The sequence below is a fragment of the Bos taurus genome, chromosome 9 (assembly GCF_002263795.3).
Source record: "Bos taurus isolate L1 Dominette 01449 registration number 42190680 breed Hereford chromosome 9, ARS-UCD2.0, whole genome shotgun sequence".
NCBI classification, from domain to species: Eukaryota; Metazoa; Chordata; class Mammalia; order Artiodactyla; family Bovidae; genus Bos; species Bos taurus.
Genome location: NC_037336.1, coordinates 15,455,301 through 15,476,528, shown reverse-complemented (window position 1 = coordinate 15,476,528; position 21,228 = coordinate 15,455,301). Strand labels below are relative to the sequence as shown.

General features: G+C 40.1%; 1 protein-coding gene across 12 annotated transcripts in view; it reads right to left on the bottom strand.

Annotated features, from left to right (window-relative positions):
* MYO6 (myosin VI) overlaps window positions 1-21,228 on the bottom strand; it is a 158,830-nt gene that overhangs the window by 80,104 nt on the left and 57,498 nt on the right. For all 12 annotated transcript variants that reach the window (XM_015472774.3, XM_005210674.5, XM_005210676.5 and 9 more), the window contains exons 2-6: window positions 14,745-14,886; window positions 9,951-10,020; window positions 7,943-8,016; window positions 4,790-4,919; window positions 2,839-2,944 (exon numbers count right to left, since the gene is read on the bottom strand). In XM_015472774.3, coding sequence (XP_015328260.1) covers window positions 2,839-2,944; window positions 4,790-4,919; window positions 7,943-8,016; window positions 9,951-10,020; window positions 14,745-14,861 — 497 coding nt within the window. In that variant the 5' untranslated portion in view covers window positions 14,862-14,886. The remainder of the gene's footprint in view (window positions 1-2,838; window positions 2,945-4,789; window positions 4,920-7,942; window positions 8,017-9,950; window positions 10,021-14,744; window positions 14,887-21,228) is intronic.

The window sequence follows — 21,228 nt, the reverse complement described above, 5'->3', positions numbered from 1 at the left end:
CCTTAAGGCCAAAACTCATGTGGTGGTGCTAAGTTCTCTTAACTTTTGCTTATCTGGAAAGCTTTTGATTTCTCCATCAAATCTGAAGGAGAGTCTTGCTGGGTAGAGTATTCTTGGTTGTAGGTTCTTCCCTTCATCACTTTAAATGTATCGTGCCATTCCCTTCTGGCTTGCAGAGTTTCTGTTGAAAAATCAACTGATAGCCTGATGGGAATTCCCTTGTGTGCTATTTGTTATTTTTCCCTTTTAATATTTTATCTTTGTCTTTAATTTTTGACAGTTTGATTACTATGTGCTTATCCTACCTGGGACTCTGTGTTCCTGGACTTGGTTGACTATTTCCTTTCCCATGTTGGGGAAATTTTCAGCTATTATGTCTTCAAATATTTTCTCAGGTCCTTTCTCTCTTCTCCTTCTGGGACCCCTATAATGTGAATGGTGTTGTCTTCAAGGTTGTCTTAGAGGTCTCTTAGGCTGTCTTTATTTCTTTTCATTCTTTTTTCTATCTTCTGTTTTCTGGCAGTGACTTCCATCATTCTGTCTTCCAGGTCACTTATCCATTCTTCTGCCTCAGCTATTCTGTTACTGATTCCTTCTAGTGTATTATTTATCTGTTTGTTCTTCTAGATCTTTGGTAAACATTTCTTGCATCTTCTCCACTGTTTTCCCAATATCCTGGATCATCTTCACTATCATTATTCTGAATTCTTTTTCTGGAAGGTTGCCTATCTCTACTTCATTTAGTTGTTTTTCTGGGGTTTTATCCTGTCCCTTCATCCGGAACACAAATTTCTGCTTTTTCATCCTGTAATGTGGTCTTTGTTTTAGCTGCTGTGTGACTGTGGTTCTTCTTGCTTCTTCTGTCTGCCTTCTGATGGAGGAAGCTAAGAGGCTTGTGTAAGCCTCCAGATTGGAGGGAATGGTGATGGGAAATGCTGGGTCTTGCTCTGATGGGCAGGGCCTTGCTCAGTAAAGCTTTAATCCAATTATCTGCTGATGGGTGGAGTTACATTCCCTCCCTGATAGTTGTTTGGCCTAAGAAGACCCAGCCCTGGGGTCCATGGACTTTAGAGCAGGGTTAATGGTAACCTCTAAGAGGGCTTATGCCATGGGGGACCTTCCAGGACTGCGGCTGTCAATGCTCCTGATTCTGTGATGAGCCCTTGCCGACTGACACCTCCACAGGAGACCCTCCAACACCAGCAGGTCGTTTTGGTTCAATCTCCCCTGGGGTCACTGCTCCTTTCCTCTGGGTCTTGGGGCATGCAAGACTTTGTGCCCTCGAAGACTGAAGTCTCTGTTTGCCCCAGTCCCATGGAAGTCCTATAATCAAATCCCACTGGCCTTCAAGGTCAGATTCTCTGGAGATTCCCAGTCTCTTTGTCAGGTCCCCAGGCTGGGTAGCCTGACGTGGAGTTGAGAACTTTCACAACAGTGGGAGAACTTCTTCGGTATTATTTTTCTCCAGTTTGTGGGTCACCTACCTGGCAGGAATGGGATTTTATTTTCTTGTGATTGTGCCCCTCCCACTGTCTCACTGTGGCTTCTTCTTTGTCTCTGGACATAGGGTATCTTTTTTGGTGGGTTCCAATGTCCTTCTGCCTGTCGATGGTTTTTCCACAGCTAGTTGCAAGTTTGGTGCTCTTGCAGGAGGAGATGAGTGTATGTCCTTCTATACTGCCATCTTGAACTGGCAGCCTATATTTCTAATTTTAATATTATTTAACACATCTAACATTGAAACCTGAATCATGTACTGGAATGGCTCACTTAAATATTATAAATTTGTATTTAAATGTACCTACTATTCTATTATAGCTTTTCTGATATTTAAAATCCTATTTGGATGGTTTTTGACATCTAAATCAGCATTATTTTTTTAGAACTCTTTGGGAACATTCTGATTTTAACCAACTATTATATCTGAAATATGATATACATTACACATAGAAATATTTATCTTTGACACTGGGAGGAGGGCTGCGGGGAGGTAGAAACAAGGTCAGTCATCATAAACTTCAGGTAAAAAATTATTCTGACCACTCTAATAGCAGGAATATTGAAAACAGAATGTAATGGTTGGATTTTGAAGGAATGGTTGGAGATTTCCCTTTGCCTAACCAGCACTGTTCTCCTCTAGGATCCTCCTAGAATATCATGTCAGAGCTAGATTTCAAAAATCTCCAGCTTAGCGTCCACATAAGGTGCCTGTTTTTGTAACAGAAACAGAGCCCACCATTTCAAACTATGTCATAAAGCATGCAAAATATGCAAGGTTAATCTGGTCAAATCTCAAGGAGATCTTTGTAAATCTTTGTTCATATCATGTTCAAGGCAACACTCTTCACAAGAGTCAAGAGACGGAAGCAACCCCAGTGCCCACTGATGAGTGAATGGATAAACAGATGTGATATATAAACATGACAGAATATTACTCCTTAAAAATTAGGAAAATTCTAACACATGCCTCAACATGGACGAACTTTGAGGACATCATACTAATGGGGGAAAACCAGTCACAGAAAAACAAAAAGTTGTACATTTCACCTACATGAGGTATCCAGAGTACTATCAAAAAGGCAAGAAGTAAGAACAGTGGTTGCCTGGCATTTGGGTTGGTCAGGGGGAACGCAGAGTTGTTTACAGGGTATAGGATTTTAGTTTTGCAAGATGAAAAGTTCTGGACATTGGCTGAACAACAATGTGAATGTACTCAGCACTACTGAACTGTACACTTAGAAATATTGAAAATGGTAAATTTTATGCTGTATATTTTTTACCACAACTAAAAATAGCCAACTTGTTCAAAACATTTTAGGTCAGCTAAATATTCCTCACCTTAGAACAAATTTTGTATTTTCCGTTTTGCCAGCTCCTGATTCTCCAGATACAATGATGGACTGACTCATCTTGAGCACCTTCATGTCTCGAAAAGCCTTATCAGCTGGAGACAAAAGAATACCACACTGTTAGTGAGGAACAAAGTATTAAATAAAAATTTCCAAATGATAGAAAGTCCATTTACTAACAAAAAGCACTTGCGCTGAAAGAAATTATAAATGTGTATTTACAGTTACCAAAATTTTTAAATAAAATCATTTGAAAGTACTCAAAACATCTCTATAAGTATATACTTTAAATGTTCTCTACAATTATCCTGACAGCTAACTGATATGAAATCCAAATAAACAACTCTTGTATTTGCACTAGAATGTCTCCATATTATGAGCAGTGGCTCAGCTTTTCCTAATACCAGAACATATTTTCAGAGAGATGAAAAATGCTCACTATACATAACTAATGACATCCCCAGAGAATTAAACAAAAAGTAACAAGCTAACAATTAAGAAATCTGGCAGCCAAAATTTCTGCTGGAGAAAAAAAGAAAACACAACTGCACAACAGATCTGTGGTGCTTTTTTTTCCCTCCTGTAATTCTACCATTAAACATAAACATCTTGCAGAATTTACCAACATTTCAAAAACGGCAAAATTAACTGCTTTCAATTGTTTAGAGATGCCATTATTTATACATACAATTTTTAACTATCTTCATTATCCTCCAACAATTTAAGCTGTATCTTTTGGACTTTGCAGACAAGATGAGCGCAATTTGATTCTGTTAAAGTGGACTAAATTAAAGTAAATTTAATTAAAAGTGAGGTCCTGACAAGTTGGGCCCTATAAGGCAGCTATTTTTCACCCCAGGCAGGTGCTACCCGTACCAGTGAAGAAGGCTCTACAGATGGCTTTTTCCCTAAGGACCCAATGCAAACTCATGCAAGACTGTTCACATCCCTTTGACCAATTCATCAGCAATCTGTTTCACCCAATTCTGTGGAATCGTTGTAAACACTTTTTTAGTAGTAAGCAACTACATTTTAAACACGTAACTCTGTCTAGTGATGAACCTGCTCACCATTTCGCCAGCTGATAGAACACATGCAGATGCCCATCAGAGCATCATAGAACCAGCTGCACTGGACTTGGTGCACATATTCACTCTGCTTAGCAGCACCCAGAACATGTGCAGCCAAATCTGGAGGTGAAGCCCAGTTAAGTCAAAACACAGGTACAAAGAGAAACTAACTGCGCTAAAAACCTGAACCAAAACGTGTCACGATTTAACTGCTGGTTATGTCTGAACTTCAAGGCTTAGCTAACATCTCTGTACTTGTAGTCACCAGCTATGGGGAATGCCTCTCAAGCAACTCTATCTCTGCTTTTCAGAGCTAAAGTGCTTCAAGATGAGAGACAGTGCCCAAGAAAGGCAAAGACAGATGCTGCTGCCCTTCCATGCAGATTCTCCAGAAATATGAAACATGTGTCACTGTCCATCCTTTACAATTTAAAATGCCCTGATGAGGGATATGCCACGGAAGGTGTTTGTTCTCACATCCCCCTTCTAGCCGAGGTAACACGCTCACAAGTAAGAGTAAGAGCGAATGGTCTAGGCCTCCTTCTTAGTTGTGGAAGGAGGACACTTTAAAGATGGAGTCAAACAAAAACATTAGGTCACATTTTATTATGACCTACTTTCAACTGGATAGACGCACTTAAGAGAACACAGGCATTTAACAAAGGTAACGAGGTACAACCACCCCATGAGTCAGCAGCAAAAGTATTCCTCCCCACCCTGTGTGAGCGACACGCTCCTAACACAGTGACACAGCCAGGTGCACACAGGCCTTCATACATTCGATTCATGGTGTCTTTTACTAATCCAAAAGAAAAACTGAATGAGTATGTACAACTGAAATAAAAATTAAGATATAACGAAATTACTTACCGATTGCAAACACATGGGGTGGCATCGTCCCAAGAGATTTTCCTTGGTACGACTTTATTGAATCTGAAGAATAGATTTTAGGTATGTCAAAGTATGGGTTCACTGCAATCAGAATGTTGGCCACATAGGTCTAAGGGGGAAAAGCGTAAACATTAAATTTTCTAATTATTATTTTCATTTAAGATCAAACAAAGCTCATAAAAGAAAGAACATACAGCAAGTAGACACCCCCAATTCTCTCTGTAACTAGAACTCCCAAATCTGCATTTCTAGCCCTCAACATTCCCTGATCTCTATTGGACCCGTATTTCTTCAACACTTAATAAATATTTACATCTTCTTATCCCACAGGCATCTAAAACTTGCCACATCCAAAATCAAAATCGCCTCTCTTGACCTCCCTTTGCATCAAAGGAAACACACTCCTTCCACCCTCCCTCCCAGGTTCAAGACACCACCACCAGATCCACGTGCGCAGAGCTGAGCCTCTACTCCTCTGTCGTCTTCAGACACCTTCTGCTGACTCCACTTACAACATCTGCTCTATACCTACAGCCTGCATGTTGCTTATTTGTACTCCTTGTCTAGACTACTTTCTTCACTGAAGAGTGTAGCATAGATCACGGAACCCTCAAGGTCTATGCCCATCACTGAAAACCTAGGATTGATTTAGCTCTGCAGTGACCACTTGGTCCCAGACCTTTGCAAAACACCATATGCTAACTATTGCCTAGAACACTGATGGGCCAAATGTTTGATGAGCAATGAAGCTTTCTTTCAAATGTGAAATTTCACCGTGGCTTCAAAAGACCAAAAAGAAAAACAAAATGCTACCAACAGGATTTATAAAATTCTTTGTGGGTAGAAAGAGAGTTGTGGTTTAGCAACTGGTTTTTGTTTGCAGACCAAACTAGGGCATACGGGACCATATTTTTTTCTCTTCTGTTCTAGCTATGGAAGGGAAATGATGTGGAAACCCCAAACTCTCAGCCTGCTAATCTAAAATTCAGTGAATGCTCTCAAACCTGCTTCCTGGGGTGGGGTGAAAAATAAATTCCAGTTAATAATCTTTCCATGGGAAACAAAAGGAAAGTAAGAGAGACTTTAGTAACCAAGGAAAATGTTAAATGTCTAAGGGAGAACGGTGGCAATTCTGGTCAATGAGAAGTATAAAAATATCCAACTCAAACTATTCTGAACTGCTTCACTCTCTTACCTATGTTACAGTAATAATCATTCTGCTTGTGTGTTGCTGATATTTAATGGTTTTATAACTAAAAGGCATAACTGGCTAGGCAAAAACCCACCAGTTAATGGCTTTCATTAACTTTGAAAACACTGGTCTTCCGAACAAGAGCTGTGATGCTAAACAGCCACTGTCTAACAGAGGTTGTACACCCAACTGCACGTACATCTTAGGAAAAGAACGCCAGAACAAATAGAAATAATTTTAAAATTCTCCAGAGTGATGCAGACTCATACATGAGGAACAAAAACCTAAAATTTCACAAATAAGTAATTATTTCTATCAAGTATGTGATTCGGCAGAGACTTGTTGATCAAATGCAGTGCTCATCTTTTTATGAAAGTACAATGAATTCTGCATGTAAACCTTCAGTTATCAGTGGCCACAGTCGGCCAGTAGAACATCGCCGTTGCATAGGAAACATTAATGGACCAATGAAAATTCCAGGGTGAGAAGTTTATGCATAATCATTCCAAATAAAAGCCAACCATCTCAATGTTTTGTTTTGTTGAGTAAGATGATTCTGTAAAGGTAGTTTAAAATGTATAAACTTTAAGAAAAAGATATTAAAACAATTAAAATTTGCTCAGGGAAGTAAAACTGATTCACTACCACCAAGTAATGTAGACATGTGAAGAAAAAATAGTGGCCAGTTCTACCTGAAAGATGGTTACAGCTATATCAGCTTTTACTGACCTGTTACAAGTTACACTGCTTTAACAAACAAACTTTAAAAACTTTATTATTTTAGTACCTAAAACATTTAGCACACATTAGATACTCAACATTAGTCTGCTGATTAAATGAATTTTGCTTCCAAATATATTTCTAAATAAGAATAGCCATATCTATATTAACTTAAATATACTATTTAGTTGACTTTTGGGAGGGGGGGGAAACAAAGAGAAAAGGAAAGACTTAATACTGTGTATAAGCGAGGGTAAATTCTTTTGGAAAAGACTAACTAGATTAGTTCTATTTCCCAGCTGTCACTACTTGGACAGATGGCAAAGACTAAAGGTAATTTAGTCAGAATTAAGTAAGTACAATTAGGCAAACTGATAGTGATATAAAAAATTAAGAACGTCATTTGATCTAGGAAGTGTCAAAGAAGCCATGTGTTTTCTTCTTTCAAAAATAATGACGAGCCCCATCTTTATAACAGGAGAGCTACAGCAGGGTAATTTATCTCCAGCCAACAAAGGAACCTGTAACTAGAATAAAACCTCATACATGCCCAATGAATCATGATCATTAAAACACACCATTTAAGCATTCATCTGAATGCTATGGTGCAAACCCTCTTTAATACATTAGAAGCACTGACTTTCATTTTTAAATATCCTGGGCTTTTAGGAAAGTTCTCTCTTTGGAATCAAATATCGCAACTATTCAGGCTCATGATCAGCATTTCAGTGTTCCTGAAATTTCCTCACATATTGCCTTCTATTCTAATTTACATTTTTTGCCATCCAAATTTTTAATTTCATTATGTATGCCTTAAGTCGGACTTAAATGTTTTGCAGAACAATGTGGAAAGTGTATTAATTAAACAGATCTATAGATGTATGCCATAAATTTAAAAATCCAAGTTCAAAATAATTAGTGCTTTTTTAAATAACCAAATTGGGTAGATTTAAGGCTGAAAAATATTAGATGATGCCCTGAATTCATTATTTCATTTCAAAAATATTTCTTAAGTACTATGTACCATGCCTGGTCTAAGCCCTGGAATTAAGAGGAGTAAATTACAAAAAAATCCTCATCCTCATGGAGCTCAGGCTCCATTCAACAGGCTCAGGTCAAGTGTGATCTACTGGTAAGAAAATTTCAAGCTCAACAAAATCAAACAGCGGCATGTAAAATAATAACCCCCATAAAACTTAAACCACAGGTAAAATACTTACATAAATTCTGTCTTTACTGTATCGAACTTTGATATTATGGAGTAGTGTGGCTTCATTTAAATACATTAATGAACCTGAGATGGAAAGTTTGTAAATCATTAGATATCTGAAGAAAAAAAGCAAAATAAAACAATGCCATCTTAAGCTGAATCACTTGGACTCAAGCTAAAATTCACCTGTTAGGTTAAATTTAATTCCATCTTTTCCCTGGTAACTGTAAACTCCAAAAGCCAATTTAAAATATATCTAGCTTACGTACATGTTATAATGATATTTTTAAACAAATTTTCAGCAAGAGGAGTGTCTCCAGTGAGTATCAGGTGAATACACAGTTAGGAGGGCTTCCCTGGTTGCTCAGCTAGCAAAGCATCCACCTGCAGTGCAGGAGACCCTGGTTCGATCCCTGGGTCGGGAAGATCCCCTGGAGAAGGGCTTTCCTGGTGGCTCAGTTGATAGGAACCTGCGGAAACCCAGTCCAGTATTCTTGCCTGGAGAACTCCCATGGACAGAGGAGCCTGGGAGGCTATAGTGCACGGGGGCGCAAAGAGTCGGGCACGACTGAGTGACTAAGCACACACACGAAGTAAGGAAGGTTGGCTAAAAAATCAGGCACCATTCAAGTGGAAAGACAGTACTACTTTAGACAGTGCTGATTTTTAACAATATTTACTGTTTGTTTACAGGGAGACACCCGATCTTGGTTGTGGCCTGCTGGATCTCGTTCCCTGCCCAGGGGTAGAACCAGGCTTCCTGCACGGGCATGTGGACTCAGCCACGGACCACCAGGAAGTCACGGAGTGCTGACTTCACACATTTTTGACACAACAAAGATTAGTGGATGACACTAATCCAATCTGATGCTCAAAATTTCACAGAAAATAAAAAAGATGCAATTTTAGAATGTGAAAGGAACAGGTCGTTCAGTCAGTGCATCACAGCTGACATGACAAAGTAAGAATCCTGGAGAAATTATTGTGTCTTAAACTAGAACAGCAGCATCGGGGTAGAAATCCTGTTTTTCTGACGTCTGTTCTACTAACACTCTGACACACTCAATTCTCCCAGCCTGATTTACTGGCCCAGCCCACAGTTGGCTGAGCTCCATTTTCACATTTCCACCACACGCTCAGGCAGACAAGCCCACTCTTACCCCACTCACTCCGTTTCCATCATCAGCACTACCACTCCCCACTCATCTGTTCTGCAAGCCGAGTGGATACGAGGACCCTCCTCTCCCTTCCTTGCTCTGAACTCACTTCCAAGTCCTTACACATGTAATAAAGTGCAGCACAGCACCCGCCGCAGGGCAGGCACTCACAACTAACACAGTCTGAGCCTCTGAAATGGCTCTCCTTTCTTTCCAATTCCACAGCCCCAAGCCCAGTGCAGGTCTCATCGCTGCTTCTGTAATCACAGGGGCCTCCCGCCTGTCTACTGCCCCAGTCTCTCTCCTCTCTAACCCTGACTGCTCATGGCTCTCATCTAACCACACTACTGGTGGCTTAGTCGCTAAGTCGAGTCCAACTCTTTGTGACTGCGTGGACTGAAATCATTTTTTCAATTGGTATTTATTGAACAGTATTTTTTTAATGTTTTTTCTTTAAAACAGAGGCATTACATGGCTGTTTTAGACTCAAATTCCAAATTACTGAACCACCACATATACCAAAAAAATCTGATTCCAGATGAGGTTCAAAAAACTCTTCCAAAAAACAAAAGCCCACGAGATCTTTAGTTCAGGCTTCACAGTAAATAAATTATTCCCATTCCCTGTATTTACACAACTGAGATAACAGACTTTCAAGAGACTCCTTCACCAAAGTTTATGTGTGAGAGACCAATGCATCTATGACTGTGGGCTCCTCCATTCACAGAAACCTTCACATCAAAAGGCTACATTTCTTCTCAACCAGGATAGAGAGTACCCTGTAATATAATCACTCATACATTTTTGGAAGGAACAGTTTCCTTTTCTATGATGAGAACTACTTTTCAAATGGATGCTTACAGTTATCTTCCACATCTTTTTTACTGTCCTCTTCTGCAGGAAACACTTGGTTTATGAGTGCCAAAAATGTCTAAAAAAAAACAAAACAAGAGCTTATTAAACTAGAAGCTTATAAATGGTAAAGAAGTCAAAGGAGCTTAATTGTCTGCATACATTGCAATAACAGCAATAATATGCTCTTCATTAAGATGTAATACCAGATCCTCCTGTTCAACAAGTCTTTAACACAAAAGCAGGATAACTTTAGTCAAATATATTATCCATTATTATTATGAATGCAAAATCAATAATAGAAATCAATAAAAAAAATCCTGTGCTCTAACACCAAGAGTGGCACAAAACAAGAAGTATGTTAATACTAACATACTGCATAGTACATTACACAGGCATGCTTTTCAATAACTTTTCAAAAAATAAAAATTTTAATGTTTATATATACAGCAATTTTATTGTTTTAAAAAAGGAAAAAGTAACAGCCAATCAATCAAATATACCAACAGACTATAATTTAATTAATGTTATTGTCTGAGTAAAACACATTAGACACAAATTCCTATAGGAATGTGTCAAAAATATAAACAGTATCCAAAACTATTAGGTACATAAAATTACAGATATCTATGAATAAGTTTGGGTTTAAATAAATGTTATGGCAGAAACTTTAGAATTAAGATAGTATCTTGTAAGAGAGAAAGAATGATCTCAAATTACCTCTAAAGAGAATTAAATTTTCTCCATGCCATTCTAATAGTTGCTTATACATTTCTATTTCTCAAACAACTACAATTACTCCTATGGTTGAAGTTCCAAACCATCCATATCAAATAAATCTCTACGGAAAAGCTGCTCAATGATTTTAGAATAATATATATAAATTCTATATATGAATATATATGCAACAGTATAAGACAAGGCTACTGCTACGGTTTACAGAGTAAACTTAAAATCCAGGTTGCTTGTACTACCACCATTCAAAGTCATATCCAAATTAGAAAACTGTTATGCCCTGAAGAATCTAGAAGTTAATTATTCGGAACCCACCACACATGTTCTTAATGTTATATGTGAGGGAAGGTTTAAAGGATAAATCACAAGTAGAGAACTAATCTATAATGCACGTTAAGTATATTAATGGTACTATAAAACAATCCACAACTTATAACAATGATTCTACAGGAAAAACACATTCAGAAATAGCTCCCGATGTCACAGGGCCACGTGCCACATTCACAGCCTTAGCCACCGGGCTAAGGCCTCCCCAGACTCAGGTGTTGGCTCTGTTTTGTTTGGAGCCTCTAAGAGATCAGACAAAGGGCTGCAGGACAAAGCATTCCTGCAGTGAGAAGGGGAAGCCCGGCGCTGAAAGGGCTGCAGGGAGCCCTTAAACCTAGTTTCTCTCCATCTTGTTTCATCCCCCAAATGACCACCAGCCGCTACCTTCTTCCCCGCTTTACCACTACTCAGGAGAAAGAGGAAATTAGTTTCATTAAGGCAGTTGTTTTCTCTTAGAGGAAGGAGGCTTCTTCTCCTCTCAAGAGACTGCAGTAAACATCTACCACCCAGCAAACACAGGGCATCCAGCCCCAGGACATGGACAAAGGAAACCGCCCCCGTACTTGAGAAGATTACAGTCGAGTAGGAGGGGAAAATGTAAACCACTGTCTCCAATAAAGTGTTACAGAGGTTAAGAATGTATATACCACTCCTCAAAGCAAAGAGTAATCAATGCAGGGGAGGAGGAGGAAGAGACAGAGCATCTGTGGGAAAACTGCAGAAAGGAGGTGACTTCAGTCAGTCCTGAGAGATGGATTAGTGTTTGCTGAGCGCAGGGCTCTGGAGAGCGGCATTCCAGGCAAAAGTAGTACTGTGAGCAGAGACACACAGCACCACCCGGATCCCTGAGGACCGAGGGGGAAGGCTGCAAGAGGAAGAGAAACGCACACAAGACCAGGGGTATGGCAAGAGTGTGAGAGGGAGACTGCTGGCCGACAAAAGACAAGACTAGCAATGTAGACTGGGAAAAGGAAAGGTTGACCCTTAAATGCCGCGTGTTCAGGGCTTTAGTCTGAAGGCCAGCCAGCTGCAGATATGGAACATGAAGTCAACTGAGAGGTTCAAGACGGCGTTCTTAACAGAATAAAAGATATCAAAATATCAGAATCCATCACGCATGAAAAAGATGTTTCATCTGAATACACACACATGTGTTGTTGACATGTAATATCTATTTGTTATCAGTACACATATATACACACATGAATAACACACCTACCTAATGCAATTTAAAATCTATTTCTTACTATGTGCCACAACTGAAAAACTTTAAAAGGCACTGCTATCATCTAAAACATGTTCCCCATGAGAGCTAACCCCCTCTTCCACGCTTCTGTTGTATCAGAAAACAGATCTGTTTAACTTGTCCATTGCTTTCTGTACTTTCTTAATTTTCAAGTGCTGATGATCATTACTCCACAAATCATCCACACAAGAGGCTCCTTCTCTTACAGATATTTTTAACCACATGGTTGTCATGACACTTTATAATTTATTAAGACTCTGACCAGGAAGTAGGAAGAGGGGGAATTAAAAGAAATCACTGAGAATTTGTGCACTTTCAAAAAACTCGGGTGAAAAGAAACTTCAACTTTAGTTATAAATAATCTATAATCCATAGGGTTTTTATGACTCCACAATTTAAATTTTAAGTGTCTGAATTGATTCTATGCGTGTACCTGATTGATACTAATAAGGCACAGCAGAAAGCACATAAAATATTTAAAATACAAAAAAGCATATACCCATAAAGCAAGCTTCTTCCATCCTTGAACTGAATACTTGCGGATACAACAGAATACATATTAATATAACAGAATGTAACTAGGAAATTTACTTTTCATTTCATGGTTTTGATTTACTGGGCTGACAAATATATTAAAAATTAAAAAAAAAAAAAGACTTTGAAGGACAAAGAAAGCCTCACTACATTTCTGTCACTTCCCCCCAAATACGCTACTTTGGCATACTGATAATCTTGAGTTAAAAGCACTTGAGAAACAGCAGCTGTAACAAGTGCACTCTGACCCTTTTTATTCCTGAAAGCAAGAGATAAAACTCCCACTTGAAAGGTCCCTCCCTCTACCAGGGGGAAAGAGACATGCTTATCACCAGGGGGGAATGGAGGACAAGAGCAATCTGTGCAGAAAAACCCTGTCTTGTCAGACTAACCCCAGCCTCCCTGCCACTTGTCCACAATTCACCACCCTTAGCCCAAAAGCCCCTGCCTTATCAATTCTTCTCAAATTTGTTGTTTCTTTGTCTAAAAGACATAAAAGCCTCCTGGTCTGGTTACTTCTTTAATTCTTCATTCCCTTGCGAAGGCTGCTATGTTCATGTAAAAATGTGACAGAAGTTGTATGCGTTCCTACTGTGACTCTGTCTTATGTCAATTTAATTTTCAGGCCCAGAGATCCAAAAAGGTAGAGGAAAATTTTTTCTCCCCTACAACTTCAAATATATACAAATAATTGAGCTCATTTTTAAAATTGTTTCTTTTTTAGAACATGTACTGCATTGTTAAGTACAAATAGGTACTTGTTAATAAAAGGAAAAACTAGAAACACTCTGTCTTTTCTTTCCTGAGGGTATCTTTAATTGGCCTCCTCTAACATGGCACATTATATATTATGCATTTAGGTTCCTGGGTTGTTTACAGTAACAGAATAGTTTTCTCTGTGGACAGACCTCATGAGAGATCTACCTTGTTTTTCTAAGGTTCCCAGAAGGATGGCAGTCATATGGCATTAGTTAACCATGTATCAGTAGAATATAAATTATTCATGAACACTGGCAGAGTCTAAAGTAAACAGAAATGATATCAACAAATTTAAGTTAGAAGTCCTACTTAACAGGAATATTTATTAAACTAAGAAGAGCGAAGCTCTCCCACAAAACAAGCCCTACAGTCTCCATGAAAAATGAAGACTCCAGGTCACTTTCCCCCCAAGACTTTCATTTTGTTATGCAGTCTAGTCTGTGTCTAAGCCTAAAAGGAGACAGATACCATGTATACAAAGCAGAAATATGCTTTTAGGGTTTAAAAATGCCATTACAACAAAAAACAATAATAGATGGTTATGTTTAAGACTTAAATACAGTATCTTTCCTTAATAGAAATATTTTTATTCTAATCACACAGTAAATTAACTAAACAAAAAGTTTTTTAAAAGTAATTACAGAATGGATAAACAACAAGGTTCAATATCCTATGATAAACCATAATGGGAAAGAATATAAAAAACAATGTATATATATGTATCACTTAATCATTTCGCTGTACAGCAGAAATTAACATTGTAAATCAACTATATTTCAATTTAAAATTATTTTTAAAATTATTCAAAAGCTAAAGCAAACAGCAAAATTTCATATCATTCACTTTTCATATTTTTACTTGGTAACAGATTGAATATATCACAGATGCATATTCATAACTTTAGTTATATGGCATCAGGAATAAAAATGTTATTGTTTACATTTTATTATGCAGATATTTCTTAAGAATATGCTACTTACAGGCTCACTAAATTATTATCTGATTTTAGGAAATGATATCATTTCCCTCCCTCCCACCCCCGGGGGTCTGTACCTCTAATTCAATCAAATGAAAACTATGATTCACTCCCCAGAAAACTGCTTCCCTTTATCTGAGCTAAAAAAAAAAAAACCCACCTACTTCATTAAAAAGGGAGATACCCAAGAAATGAGATTTTGAAATCATTCTGAGAAACTTCTTACCTTGCCTTTTTGGCCCAGGGGCTCAATGGTTAAGCTGTCGGGGCCAATATCCACGATGTTGCCCATCTGAAACCCCTCTGTGGGGTGCGGGGCCCACACCGGCCTTCCGTCCTCCATTTTCAAAGGGAGCTACCACAACCTCCTGTTTCAAAGGAACAAAGTAACATGAATCACTTTGGAGTTTGTTTTTTTTTTTAGTAACAATCTTTCTTTCAGTTAACATGTAAATCACAATCCACAGAAAGGCAGGAGTACCCCTGCACGGGTAATCCTCGCCCCACCCTTTACCAATTGCACAGAAGGACCCAGCAGAGGCTGCTCCACCCAAGGGGAACACCTACTCTGCCACCGCCTTCCTTCAACGGCGACTGCAGAGAACTCACTGCACTGCGAGCAGGACAAAACAGAGAGCAATGGTCACAATGTTTACCTCCTGCCCACTCTCAGTTACACTAGCACCTCATTACTTATCGACACCTAAAGATGCTTGTGCCCACACTCTCCTTCCATGTGGCGTTCTCAAATCTTCGATGTCCCCCATGGATTCTTCATCAGGCCTAGTCCCTCATGAAGGATAAGGAGGTCTGGTACATGGTTCAATCGAAAAGCTAACTGTTGGCAAGTCGGCAAAGCGCTTGCTGGTTAATGTCTTCCAGGCCGTGGTTACATGATGGGATCTGCTGTCCGAAAAGCAGTCAGTGTGATCATGGTGGTGGTGGTTTAGTTGCTAAGTCGTGTCTGACTCTTGTGACCCCATGGACTGGAGCCCACCAGGCTCCTCTGTCCATGGGGTTTTCCAGGCAAGAATACTGGAGCGGATTGCCATTTCCTTCTCCAAACATGATCATATTTAAGTGCAATTCACAGTTAAGAAATGAACTGAGGATTCTCCATAGAAGTGAATGAACAACACTGCTTCAGATCTGGATGACCACACCTATACCTACACACCTTTCCTAAATAATTATATCCAGTTCCAGGGCTTTGAATAGAATCTATATGTAAGTGATGGGCTTCCTTGGTGCCTTAGTGGTAAAGAATCTGCCTGCCAATGCAGGAGACATGAGTGTGATCCCTGTCGGGAAAATCCCCTGGAAAAGAAAATGGCAATCCACTCCAGTATTCTTGCCTGTGAAATCCCATGGATGGAGGAGCCTGGCAAGCTATAGTCCATGGGGTCGCAAAAGAGTCAGATACGACTTAGCCGCTAAATAACAGTTATGTGTAAGTGATGCCCAAATTTACTCCTCCCGTCTGTAACACCACTGAATACCCAGGTATTTGCCTGCATACTGGACTCCTCCTTATGGAGATATATAACAGATGTAACATTGTTATTCGGAGAAAGCAATGGCACCCCACTCCAGTACTCTTGCCTGGAAAATTCCATGGACAGAGGAGCCTGGTGGGCTGCAGTGCATGGGATCACTAAGAGTCGGACACGACTGAGTGACTTCACTTTCACTTTTCACTTTCACGCATTGGAGAAGGAAATGGCAACCCACTCCAGTGTTCTTGCCTGGAGAATCCCAGGGACGGGGGAGCCTGGTGGGCTGCCGTCTATGGGGTCGCACAGAGTCCGACACGACTGAAGCGACTTAGCAGCAGCAGCAACATTGTTATTAGTATTGTGTTATTACTCTGTTCCACTACATTCCTTATGTCAGTAAAGGCACCAACGTTCAGTTCAACCTGGAGTCATTCTCAGTTTTTTCAGCTCCTTCCAAATCCTTAATACCCCCTAATCCTACAGGCTCTACCTCCAATAGGTATCTGAAATCCACCCACTTCTCTGTAGCTCCTCTGCCATCCTGGTTAAAACCAGCATGCCTTTTACCAGGACTTTTGTAATGAACTTAACTGCCTACTCCTACTCTTGCCAACACTCACAGACCACCAGAAATTCTATTGAAAGTTAAGTCTGATCATGATTTACTGGCTGCATCAGGGCACGGTCCTCTTGTGGCCCCAAGGCCCAGCACGAAGCAGGCAACTCAACATTCACTGAAAGAATGAAAGAACTGTTCACACAGTTTGGTAGCCTAGGAGGAACTGAAAGGTCTTAAAGTCTAGGTTTGAAATGAAGCTCCACCACTGTCTGACTAGCTCTTAAATAAGTGAGTTAATCTCTCTGATCATTATCTTCATCCTTACCCATAAGTGATAATATCACTTACCTTACAGAATTGCTATGAGGATTAAGTGACATAAGGTTGAGATCCCCATTCTAATGGCACCCAACTGTTGCTATCAACACTGTCTTCTTCCCTTACATTTCCCCACAGGCTTTTTAAAGCCACCAGTAAATTTCAAAAATGGTCTTGTTAAGTTCTACATACAAAGGGAAACTACAGGACAGTCATGAGGGATCATTTAGGAATCATTAAATATCTGGGGGAAAATCACAGTAAAGCAAAACCTGCACAGTTCAAAAAAGAACAGCAAATTTCCTGGAACTATACAAATTGTTTTCCCATTTTGAACCATTTGCTGCAGCTTCCCAGTTAAGACAATAGACTTGAAGGAGACTCAAATGCATACATCTACTGTTGTTCCTTCATCAAACACCTAAATCTACTGCAAAAAGATTCTTTAAAAAGGTATCAGTCCACAAGGCGGGGAGAACCCAGGAGATGACAACGACAACATTCCGGAAGCTGGGAAGTGAGTGGCTGGAGGACAGCTGACTCAGCACACCCAAGAGCCAAACCCCAGACTGGAAGGAAGAAAGATGAAAGACAGCTCAAATTATACCACTGTCACTCAAAAGACTTAAAACTACAGTCTTCTAGGAGCAAGGGTGAAAAGAGGTCTAACATAAGGGAGACTACACAGAAGCTCTCTGAGAGAGACATCCTAACGCTGGCCACACGCTCCATACACTGGGCAAACCCCTGCTGTCTCCCATCACCGCCCCAAGAGAAACCTAGAGGTTCTTCTCTGAAGGAGACAGAAAAGTGTTAGTCACTCAGGCGTGCCCTGACTCTTTGTGACCCCATGGACTGTAGCCTGCCAGGCTCCTCTGTCCATGGAACTCTCCAGGCAAGAATAATGGAGAGGGTTGCCATGCCCTCCTCCAGGGGCTCTTCCTGACCCAGGGGTTGAACCCAGTCTCCCACATTACAGTCAGATTCTTTACCGTCTTAGCCACTCGGGAAGCCGACAGAGGGTCTCTGGAAAGCGAAACACAAGGAACAATGAAGGGTGTGCAGACCAAAACTTCTCTTCTTGACCAAACTTCACTGAGCCTCTGAGCCCTCTTCCTGCTGAGGCCTCAGATGGGCCTTCAGAGTCTATTCGGTCCTTGTTAGGCCTACAGAGGCCAGTTTAGCAAGAATGCTGCTAAGCCTGTTTAGGGAAATTCCCTCACCCTTGATATCTTATCAAGTTCCTCATCCCTCTGATATATAAATCCTTAACTTGCCTGCAACAAGAGCCCCTTTAGTTCAGTTTAGCAGAAATCCCCTACCCGTGCGGTTTCCACTTAGTTCTTTGCATCCCCTGACCCCTGCTCACTGGCTCCAAGTCCCCAGCCGTCTTTGCTGTATTCAGAGTGGAACCCAGCCTCTCTCCCTACTGTAAACCCCCTATTATAGACTGAATGTATGTGTCTGCTGTGGACTGGATTGTATTCTTCTGAATATTCATGTTGCAGCCGTAATCCCCCTGTGACTGTTTGGAGACAGGGCCTTCAGGAGGTAATCCTGGCATCATAAAGTTAGGATCCAAATCCAACAGGACTGGTGGAGTGTGGAGTGTTAGTCACTCAGTCGTGTCCCAGCTTTTTGCAACCCCATGGACTGCAGCTGCCAGGCTCCTCTGTCCCTGGAATTCTCCAGGCAAGAATAATGGAGTGGGTCTCCATTTCCTTCTCCAGGGGATCTTCCCAACCCCAGGATTGAACCCAGGTCTCTGCACTGTAGGCAGATTCTTTACCATCTGAGTCGTCAGGGAAGCCCCAAAAGGACTGGCAGCCTTACAAAAAAAGGCAAGAGAGCCAAGTCTCCGCCTCAGTGTACATATGTAGGGAAAGGCCATGTGAGCGTCCAGCAGAAACGTAGCTATCTGAAACCCAGAGAGAGTCCTCACCAGACTCCAACCATGCCGGCACCTGACCTCAGACTTCTGGCCCCCTAAGTGTGAGAAAATAAATAAACCCAGTCTATGGTATTTTATTATGCCAGCACAAGCAATCTAACACACTCTTATGGTCCTAAATAAAGCTGTATTTGTCATCTTAACAAGTGTCAAGATAATTTTTCTTTAAGAACATAACAGCAGAAACAAAATGCTTATTAGCAGGTACAAAAAATAAAGTTGAGGCCGTTTTTTTTCTTCAGAAATCCAAGGAGGGGAGAAAAAGAGAAAGTGGGGGCAAAGAAGAAAAATAAAAGGAAAAAACAAAAAATGAGACAAAGATTTCAGCATCAAAATGCCAAGAAAAGAAGATATCCTGCATCCTTCAAAATAAAGAGGGGAGAAAGCTTTGAAATATCCAAAGAAAACTCACCAGAACTGAAAGGCCTGATTTTCCACAGTCTAACCAAAATGCCCATTAAATCCTCAACATAGTAACTGAAAACAGATTCAAAAAAATAAAAATAAAAACCACTGTCAAATTTCAGAACACTAGAAATAAAGAGATGTTGAACATTTCCAGAGAAATGAGAGGAAAAAGGAGGAAAAAACCTGAGTCATACCCAAAGGATTATGAATCAAAATGGCTTCAGCAGCACTGAAAGCAGGAAATTAATAAAGCAATGCCATTAAAATTCTGAGGGAAAATGATTTCCAACCTAGAACACTTAGGCAAATTACCAATTCAAACTGGAGCAGTATGACTCCAGAAGAGCTACTTTGAACACTGTTATCAAACACACCCACTGTTTTTGAACCAAGCCAGTCTGGCCCAGATTCTGATCTGAACTTATCTTACTCTGTGTCAATGCTGTAACTTGTATCTGGAGGGGTGCTAGACACTCAATCCCCCTTCTACTAAATTAAATATTATTTTATATCAAGGGGAAAGTAAAAAAGTGAAAGTTAGCTGCACAGTCGTGTCTGACTCTTTACTCTTTGTGATTCCATGGACTACAGCCTATCCCACTCCTCTGTCCATGGAATTTCCCAAAAGAGTACTAGAGTGGGTTTCCTTTTCCTTCTCCAGGGGATCTTCCTGACCTGGGGATCAAACCCTGGGTCTCAGGCACTGCAGGCAGATTCTTTACCAACTGAGCCACTAGGGAAGCCCATCAAGGGCAAAGTTTTCACTAGAGCAAAACCTGTTTTAAAATAAAACTTTATTTAATTATTTCTGGAATCCTCATTATTTATGACATAAGTTATCTCTCATCAATGAAGTTTAACTTCTTCATTCCAGGAAAAAAATTTTTTTTTCTTTTAGACATACTACTATTTGGCCCCAGAAAACCATTTAGAACACCAATGCAATCAACGCTCTTACATATTGAGATGCCTGCACAGGAAGAGCACCTAAACAAGTGCTACTGCCCTAGAGACCATAAGCACATTAACAGCTGACTACGTATACACAAAATACGAAGGGAAAAGATGAGCAGCACTGGGGCTGGCTAAGCAAATCTAAAACTCTTGAAATTCTTTAAGTTATTCAGGAAGACAGGGAATGCTCTATAGTGTACTATCATCAACTGAAAATTATCTCATTTTTAGTACTCACCTGATGGCAGCTTTTTATAAGTAAGCAGTTCAGTAATCAACAGAAAAAAACCTACAGACAGTAATCTGTAGCCGTTGAGAGGTACTTTCCTAACTTTTCATTTAGGCTTTGTTGAAAAGTAAAAAGTGTTATCACCAAGAGACTCCTTAGCGAGCAAATACACTGGAGGCTAGGGTGACAAATACATTCACATCCATATTCTTTTTTTTTTTTCTGCAACTCCAGTGATGATCCCAATAGTGACCATGCACGCCAAGCAGAACGCGTAGACCCAAACCACCACACACAGGTCACTGCCTGCCACGTCACCATCACCTTCAAAGATTACCCTCTTAACGTTCTGTAACTGTGATATACGACAATGCCTTGTTTTAAGTAGCGAGGGTATCCGAAACTGAGCACTAGCGGAAGTTAATTTAGAATTGAGCTGAAAGAGTGGGCGCAAGATGCCCAAAAGGAAGAAGCATTAAACAGGGTAAGAAGAAGCCTTACAGACCGTCTCCCACAGTCATTCACTCTGTAAATTATTACTTATTTGACCACCTACTATATACCACACACTGCTAAGCGCTCAGGGCATAATGACAGGCCCAAAACAAGCCAACAAAAAAAGACGTGGTCTGGCTTCATGAAAGCCTTCCAACAGTAAAACAATCACTTGGAACAGAGCAGTAAACCAAACTGGCAAATATCCCTGCCCTCCAGGATCTTAAATTCTAGCTGGGGGTAAGGGAGCTGCACAGATATATCAAATTTGCCTTTTAAAAAGACTACTCTTTCATCTGG